Genomic DNA, 9,434 nt, shown 5'->3' with positions numbered 1-9,434 from the left:
TCAACAAAAACATACATATATGTATATATGTATATGTATATCTATCTATATATATATACAAAATTGTTAAACTAAACCTTTAACATTAACATACAGAAAGTCCTACACAGAAGCATTTCCAGAACCAGGACTGTAGGCTGTAAGTGCTTTATACCATGGGATGTATGATTTGTATGAACCTTTGTGGCATTCTCTGTACAGACACTAAAATACAAACTCTAAGAACCATTGTCACGTTTTACTGACTAATACTAAAATCTCAGTGAAGTCAATATACTACCTAGTTACAAAGCAAATGGCATATAAGCAATCAAGATTAGACCCAATAGTAATTCATAGTGTCTGTAAAGGTTATGAGCATATTATTTGTTCAGAGGTCTTGGAAACATCATCATGCAGCTTATGGAAATGTCAGTCTGCCAGTATTACAGCAAACTTTTCTGCCCTTCATATCTTACAGCTGGAAACACTGTTTTTCCTGCAGCAAATATCTTTAGCCTCCTCCCATCCTCATTGCAACAAAGAGCGTGTACTGATAATATTTGATGCACTCCAACAGAAATTAAGTCACTTATGTCATCCCTGCTTTCTGGAATTGGCAATGTTGAGGACAGAATTTCTTATTTACAGAGTATACGGTAAGTTATGAAGCTATCAGCACAAATCATGAGAGACATTATTCTTTCTCAGCTTTTATGAGACTCCAAAATAATAATAGCAAAATAAAGAAAAGCATTGCTGGCAACACGAACGTCTTCCAAGTGATTCAAAGGTCAATGGCCTGGGGAGGAGAGAAAAGCCTAAGCTCTGCATCAAGTGCTCAGAATAGAAACTAAATACTGAGTATCACAGAAAAGTTGCCATCTCTTTGTAATGAAAATGTACAAATACAGAAGAGTCATATAATACTCACTGGCATAGGGAGAATTGGCAGCAGATCCATTCAGGAAGGTTGGAGAACCGCCTAAATTTGACATTCCAGCATTCCCATAGCCATTCATGCTTGTTGTGACAGAGTTGTAATTTGTCTGCTGAGGGGTGGTGCTTGGCACATAGCCGTGAGGTGACACGCTGCTTGAGTTGCGAGTAAAACCTTTTGTGGTGAGGGAATACATTCAGAGATTGGTATTAGCCCAACAACAATTTCTTATACAACAGCTACAAGCAGGTAACTCAGCAACAGGGTGTGTGGGGTGAGCCATGACTGAGCACCAAGTAACCCAAATTGTGATCCCTGACTGCATGGCTCGTTCTTGGTGGGAGCTCCAAGAGGGAGGAGGAAGGCTACAGCCTTCACAGCAACAACCCATCTATTCAAGCAGAGATGATCATTGGGTACTATGGGAATGATCACTCTAAAAGAGCTGTTTTAGTAGGAGATGAAGTAAACATGACCTATATTTTTGAAGTTATGAGTACATACCGATTTAAGGTATGTTAAAAGCATATGATTTTTGTTAACTGTCTTCTGTGGTCTCTCTCACTCAGTACATCTCAAATTAGATGCTCACCACAACTGAAGAAAACAACAGGGTACATTTCCAAGAGTAGTGGAATATTCTCAGTCCTCTTGTCCTAGAAAATTACTGCCAAATTTGGCTCTAAGTTAAAATTTCAATTTCTACCTAATTTTGGAAATTGTATTTAGGGAAAATCATATGAAAAAAAAAAAAAAAAAAAAAAAAAAGACGAGTATTTGCTTCTACAAGCACAGAAACACAAAATGCGTTTCAATCCTGGAAGATAAAATACAATTTTTTTCTTCCTCTTCCATAGTACATCCATAAAATATTATGATTTAAAAAATCATTTCTATTTCTCAGAATAGTGCAAAATATTATTTTTTTTTTACCCTTCCAAATAACAGTCTCTTTCTATTGCTTCCTCTCTAAAATGGATTTTAAGGTGGGTAATAAATAATGCTGAGCAAAGTAGAGACAAATGCAAAAGGTTTTTACAAAAATGGCCATCTTTGAAAAATAAATATTTTTAACAGTAGAAATTAAAATGTTGAGTTGTTTTTATTCAATGTGAAAAATACTTTGTTATAAAAATGAGCGAAGCTCTGAAAATGCCTCTGTAAATAATTCTTTTTTCCTACTTTCAAAATTTAGAAAAAACTTTCACTCTGAAAAAAATTTGTGCCAATATTGCAAAACCAAACCAACACTTTCATGTCACAAGTATTACATAATGCCCAGACTTAGAGACCATGTATGTTTAGGAAGATGCATAAGCAAGTACTTAACATTAAGTATACGCTCAGATTGATAAAAATCCTTTTTAAAAACAGTGGGATTTAAAGGCAAACACAACTGTTAGATTCTGATCAGACAGAAAAGTGATCTGGTTCATTTGATTTGGTGATTTGCACAAGGGCTTCTCCTGAATTGGGGTCAAATTCACTACAGAAAGGCGTATCTCATGGCAGTATTGTGTAATTCAGAGTTTGTACGTGCACGTGGGATGCTCTCTGCCTGGATATGCTCCTCGTGTTCAGCTTTGAACCATCTCTCTTTCATTACTCTGCACATCTGCCTGACTTTTATCAGAAAAGGTTCATAAAGAGAGGAAGACGAGTCTTCTCCTGACCCTGATTGGTGGCCTGTGAGGCTTCAGATACGTTGACAGCTAGTTGACCACTAAAGGAATTCACTCCCATCATTCCTGCATGGACTGACGTGTTAGCAAGGGCGGGGAGCTGGTTATGATTGCGAGGGACACTGTAGAGTGCTTCCGCGATGTCTGCTGCTCTTTTCAGGATTATTTCCTAGGGGACAAGGGTAAAAAAGAGTTACCAACTCAACTCTGACAAACCTTTTCCTACATACCAAAATAAAACATTTCCCTGTCCAAAGGCAAAAACTAGATGCTTTTCTTCCTAAATCAGCTGGCTGATGGATTGCTAACACTTACAGATCTGCTTACTTTGCTATAAATCCAGACATCTGTGGTAAAAGAGCTGGAAGCTTCAGTCCCAGTGGCCACATTTCTGTATAACAAGAGAAGCTGGCAGAATGGCACTGAAGCCCAGGCTCCCTCCACCTAAAGCTAAAATATCTTTAGGTTAAGGCTGAAACATCACTGGTGGCAAGTAGTAATGCATATCATTGCCCACACTATATGGTTTCTGGTGATAGTGGGCAAACGCCTCCAGGGTTAATAACACATTGCTTTTACAAGCATTCACATACTTTAAAAAGCAAACAGGCAAACTAAGCCCTGCTCCAGATATGACATTGCCCTATGTGTTTATTCTCATCTCACACGGTAGTATCATATACCTTTAGCCTCTGATCTATACATCTAAGAAATAGCCATGTTTTAGAACTGCTAAAGGAGAATGCATTTACCTGGTTATTATGTGGCATACCGTAGAGTGCTTCTACTAAATCAGCAGCCCTCTTAAGTATTACTTCCTGTCAATATAAAAACAATGCATTCCTTTAAGTTCAGCAGACTCCTTGTGAGGGAAAACAAGTATTAAAGTCTTTCATATTATTCTATTGGGTGTACTGTTGCTTTGTGTTCCCCCTCCTCCCCCCACCAGGCAGACTTTAATTTTAACAACTCTCAGCAACCACTGAATGGTGTTAAATCAGTAGTTGATCCTATTCGTGCACACGCTTAATCAAGTCAAAAGGTGAGAATCATTGGTGCTGCAAAATAAAATACATCACTCAATTGTCTTTACCATCTGCACCATAAACCACTCATCGGTTTATTGCGGAATACAATCCTGAGGTCATTTACTAGATTACTGCAATCAATGTCATTCAGAGCATGTTAGGCATCCCCAATGTGTTTATTTTATTCTTAATTGCATACTGCAGGAATTGTGACCTTACCCAGCAGGCCACGTTCAGAAGATACCCAATCAGTTCTATGCTACTGGTAATGTAACCTTTCAACTTCTTTGGTTTGTATCTTGATATAACGGATCAGGGAAGGATCCGTGTTCAGAACATGCTCAAGAGGAAAACACATTCAGTATGAGAGAATGTCACTGTGCCATGCAGTGTTTCCTGGAAAAGCTGCCAGCATGGACAGCAAAATTTAAAGCAGGCTCAATGCAGGCATAAATTTAGTTCTTATTCATTTTCCCTCCTCCATTTTCCCATTTGATTCTCTTCTCTTAAATGTTTCCTGTAGCATTTTAAACTGGCATTCAAGTCATACTAGCATGTAATCCTGTGTTCTTACATTTTACAGTGTGGAAAAATCCCTGTGAACAAACCTGATTAAAATTGTAAAAATGCATTACAGAATTAACCCAGAAGAATTTTATTTTCATATTCTTTAAAAGCACCTAGCAGATTCCCAGTTGTCTGACCAAACACAGTCCAGACTGTCCTTTAGATAAAACAATGTACTGTAATTCCCAGTCCTTACAAGTTGCTCTAATAAACTAACATGATGTTATTCACCACATTGTATTTCTGCAGGCAGCTTTCAAAAATAGTAACAGATCTGAGCATTTTCCAGTTTTCTACAAAGTTAAACTTTTAAAGTTAAAATATTTTACACAATAGCCATATTTTATACCAAAAAGAAACAGTAATGCTCAATTTTCATATACTGTAGACTCTGATCAGAAAATAGAGATATAATTGCATTCATTTTGCTGTCACCATAACCTCTTCAAAAATCCTTGAACAACTCTTCAAATGACAAGCTTTTAGATGCATATTAGCATTTTTTTCAATTTTAAATTCTCTGTAATATAAGATAAAACAGTTGTCATACTGCAGTAACTACTTATGACATATATAATGTCCTAAATTCAAAAATGAGATGGAGGATTTTTGTTCTTCCAGTAAACATTTAGGATTGCCTTCTGCTGCACGCACCCCTCTCCCATAACACACATTTAAATTATTTTCCACATATGAAGTCAGATGTAATATGTAATCAATGGATTTTTGAATCACTGTATTGAAACATTCTGAGGAGTAGAGTTGCTCCTTAAGGGTTTTTTTTGTCTTTGTTTTTGCTTTTCCTCCCCTCTGTGTGTGTGTGTGTGTGTGTGTAGCTTGACCACAACTGTTAGCCATATAATTATGGGCAGGCAGACTACAAGCAACATCCAGGTACAGACAATCCTTGCTGCTTTACCAAAATCATCAGAAAACTATGTCGCCCTTTTTCCCTCATGCTGAAGATAAAAACTGGAGAAGAATAGAAACATTAAAAGGGAAATTATTATAAAAGTGTTTGACTTTTTAAACTAGGATTTACTTCACTTCAGTAGAATGTGTTTGCACTGTATATTTCACTAATGCAAAATTAGAGTGTGATAAAGAGCCCACAAACTGCTTTGAAATATTGTTAACCAAAGCTGTCATTATACTAAATTACTAAAAAAGGAAAGTTTAATTACCTGACTATTCATAGTTATTTATGTAATGCTGAGCTAAAAAAACCCTTCATATTGCATCAAAAAAGAGATTGAAGACCATGTTAAAAGAATGAGGTAATTACATGGAATCTTACAGGTGCTCTACTTCATATTAAATATATTCCAGTTCTTAAAAAATGGAAGGTATTTGAAGACATATCATATTGCATGTAAATAAAACTAATTATCATGATGGCTTATTTAAGTATGTTTGACAAATAGCATTCAGTTTTTGTAGCTAGTCAGTGGCTATTTTTGTCAACATTTCTGAATCTGTAAATTTGAGTTTCATACTTTCTCTAACAATATTTACACACATAAAAATGCATTTCTTGTTTGTGATATTTTCAGATCATATATCCCCTGTCAGATACAGGTATTTTCTATCGCAGAGCTGACAATATAACTATAGACACAAACTAGCTTTAAAAATACCCAATGAAATGCTACTACAGATATACTCAGGATATTAACTTCTTTTTTTTCTGGATGTATCTTAAACCTCTTACAGCTCTGCCTAAATTACAACAGAAACTACAGTTACGTCTTCACACAGAAAGGAGCCCCAAAAGTCCTCTATAAGTTAGAGCAACAGACCTTGCAAGGTGCTTGGATTGCGGTGACCAGAAAATTGTTCTCACCTCCATGTCATTACGCTCACAGTGAAGCAGCCCCCGAGCATGTTTGTGTTCGGGATCTAATATATTGCCTTTCAATCAGAGCTGAGAGCCACTGAACACATAGACAGAACATGACGAGCAGGTCAGGAAAGCAATAAAGATTTTACAGAGCTGTCCAAGGTGCTAAATTTACTCAATAATGGGTTTGGCACCATAGTGTTAACCTCTCATTTACTACCAGTTTGAGGGACTAAATTGAAGTAGCTGACTTCATTTACCTTGAAATGTATATTTTATGACATTATGTAAGTAGATTGAAAGGGCACTGCAGTTTTAACAATTTAAAGGCTAGAGCATGTATAAGATGAAGCTTGAACATTTATTGTATATTGCACTTAAACTATATAGTATATTAAAATGCATTGATTAAATTTGTAAAAGGTATTATAAAAAAGGACAGCTAATATAAAAGATCTATGTCTTTTAAAATCCAATTGATACTGCATGTTATCACTGCAATGGTGATAAACAGACAGACAGGTGGACAGAGCAGCAGACATCAAAAAGTGAGTGGAACTCACATACTACAAATAGAAATCTCTACGAAAGCTCAAGATCTATTTTTCAATATACTTTTTGTTCACAGAAATTCTCATTTGTCTTCATCATAAAACCACAGATTTTCATAGCAGTAGGTGGGCATCACGTAATACCCTTCCAATTGAATATGTTAGTGGAAATTTTTTCTGAAGAGACAGTTTTACTATAGCTAATATCTAATTTATGGAGGTATTCATCAGGGAAGATCCACTCTTCTACGTATGTGAAAAGTCTGACACTGTTTCATTTGGAATAAAGAACTACGCAGCTTTTAGTTTGAGGCAAAGTGAGGATCTTCTTGTCTTGCACTTTCTTTCAAATGAGCACGATTTTGTTTCTATAAAAATAACAAAAATATTGAAATGAGTAGAAACTACTTTAGAGATTAAATATGATGAATCAGAATTCTGTCCCCCAGTTACACGCCTCTGATTCAGAGTCCATTCCAAACAGAAACCGATTTCCTACTGCAGGATTTACTTTTTTTCAATTTGTGAAACAAAAATGCAACTAATATTTGTATCAAATGTTTACGTAAGCAAGAGAAAAGCTGGGGTATACTCTGTTGTGACTTTGCGCATTCCAAAATTACTGTAGGAAGGATTATATAAGGATATGAGAATGATTGTGTTTTTGAAGCACAAAGACTGTAATTCAGATGAAATCCACTTCCAACTCAATGTACTTTGAACGTTACAGCAACTTTGCATGTTTTGACTGTGACATGCATTCCCTTCAGCAGGAATTCATTAATAACATAAAACTTGCATTTCAAGTATATTACACCATTACAACAAACACATTTTGGGTCAAGTTTTAGCATGATGAATAATTTTTTTGGCAGCTTTAAAAAATATGGGATCTCTTTGCTGTTGACATTTGCTTATTTTTCATTGGGTGACAAGTGAAAAAAATCCACTCTGTGTCCCAGCAGTACTGTGAGTCCAGTCAGCAAAAGGGTATCTTGAGTTACAGCTACTTATTCAGCTCCAGTAACTAAATTAGAGTATTTAAGGTACTTATTAAATCTAAATGAATTTTGTTAAGAAGCTGACCGCAATATAAAATACTCATCAGCCACATACGGTATTACGGAGACCACCAAAGGATTTATGTACTTGTGGAGGGCGTGGGGGGAAAGCTGTTCTAGCATGCTGTGAGGCATTTATCTTATGTGTTGTCTAGATATCATATCACCTTCTAATGCTCTCTAGCATTGTAATACAAGAGAGAGCTCATTCATCTTCTGAGAGGCTACTTAGGGATGATGATGTCATTCATACTTCCTTGACTCTCATGTCTGACCTCCTGGCTTTGCCTTCTAACTTCCTACTCTCAAGGCTGCTTGAAAGAAAAAGAACCCTTTCTACAGAGTCAAAATATTGAACATCAGACTCCTATTCCTTTCTTCATCTTGGGATGCTAACATTTTTCTATTTCAAGTCAAAATGATAATATGTTGTGCTCAATCTTTTCCTTTGTTTTTCAATGGGTGAAACATTTAATGTACTAATGAAGGATATGTACTAGAAATAAGTTTTAAACTCAGCATTTGTAAATACATTATATTTTAAAAGATAAAATTGTGAACACCTCTTTTAACTGTAGTGGCAAAGATAACATTTAGGTAGAGATATTTAGAAAGATTCCAATATAAATGACTGGCATTTTAGATCTTCGGCATACAGGAGTTTCAGGATGCCAGCGCCTCACATCTTTCTATATTTACAGGGAGCATTGCATTATTTTATCATCTTCAGCTATTATATTTTTATCAAAGACTTCTAAAAGCCATCCAAAATGCAAAGATTCTCCATTAATTGTAAAACTGAGGGAATTATGCTGGCCTTATGGGAAGAATAAATTAACAGGACTATTTCACTAAAAAGATATTTCTACTCACATAGAGATGAAAATTTCTTTAGTAAATAAACAATTGTTTTCATATATTATAGTTCAGTAATTCTGAGGAAGTAAATGCTGTACAGACATCACAAAGATGGGAAGGAAAAATGAGAAAGACAGCACAGTTCACTTGATGGGTAAAAGCACCCTTCAGTTTACCACTGTCTACAATATGGTAGTGCACTGAATCAATCCTGTTACTGAATTTCAATGGCAATTTCCAGAGAATGTCTAAAATGGAAGATAGAACCATAGCTTTTCCAAGCCATTGTAGTCTCATCAGCTTCTGCTGAAAACTGAAAATCACAGCCTAACTCTACAGCACTAAAAACAGTCATGCATGACCTTACCACCTGCTCCACAATGAGCTAACCTTATAAATAAAATATAGAAAGCCTGCAGAAAGAACAAACACTGAAGTGCAAATGTGAGCAGGCATCTAGCCATAAATGTTGAGAATTGATGATTAAAATACCTCTTAACCACAAAGGTGATAAATAAACACCAATAGAGAAAACACACACTATTCAAACAATCTCTATTGGAAATACTGCTAACAAAAGAAGAAACAAAATGGTAGTGGCCATCTGTAAGTCTGTCCTTGCGACTTTCTCATGTTACCCCTATTTTCCTGTTAATTTGCTGTACTTAGTCACAAATAGAAAATATCATCCTCTTTTTTTTTTCCATCCACACCACTCTTGCTGCTGGTCTTCATATCCATAAATGTTGGGCCCATAACAACGGCAAAAGAATTAGCAGGTGGCACAGACTTGTTCTTCATCTAGATACACAGTAACGTGGAATAAACTGGCATTAATATAGTTGCATTAAAATAACCTTTTGAATAAACTGACATTGGAGAATCTGGATGCTCCCACCATCAAGTGAAGCATCTGCCATGTAATTTG

At 35.9% G+C, this 9,434-nt stretch overlaps 1 protein-coding gene and 1 long non-coding RNA gene across 11 annotated transcripts in view; one reads left to right on the top strand and one right to left on the bottom strand.

Moving 5' to 3' along the window:
• EBF1 (EBF transcription factor 1) overlaps positions 1–9,434 on the bottom strand; it is a 260,212-nt gene that overhangs the window by 7,568 nt on the left and 243,210 nt on the right. For all 9 annotated transcript variants that reach the window (XM_085236314.1, XM_085236315.1, XM_085236316.1 and 6 more), the window contains exons 12-14: positions 3,354–3,419; positions 2,593–2,770; positions 914–1,093 (exon numbers count right to left, since the gene is read on the bottom strand). In XM_085236314.1, coding sequence (XP_085092440.1) covers positions 914–1,093; positions 2,593–2,770; positions 3,354–3,419 — 424 coding nt within the window. The remainder of the gene's footprint in view (positions 1–913; positions 1,094–2,592; positions 2,771–3,353; positions 3,420–9,434) is intronic.
• The window catches only part of LOC104913264 (uncharacterized), a 351,168-nt gene that overhangs the window by 298,311 nt on the left and 43,423 nt on the right, over positions 1–9,434 (top strand). Inside the window, exon 10 of one of the 2 annotated variants that reach the window (XR_014886494.1) lies at positions 461–917. The exons of the other annotated variant lie outside the window; for it this stretch is intronic. This is a non-coding gene — a long non-coding RNA (uncharacterized LOC104913264). Of the gene's footprint in view, positions 1–460; positions 918–9,434 lie in introns of those variants that run through there. 2 annotated transcript variants of the gene reach the window in all.

The sequence above is a fragment of the Meleagris gallopavo genome, chromosome 15, assembly GCF_905368555.1.
Source record: "Meleagris gallopavo chromosome 15, MGAL_WU_HG_1.1, whole genome shotgun sequence".
NCBI classification, from domain to species: Eukaryota; Metazoa; Chordata; class Aves; order Galliformes; family Phasianidae; genus Meleagris; species Meleagris gallopavo.
This window is presented reverse-complemented; position numbering and strand designations above follow the sequence as displayed.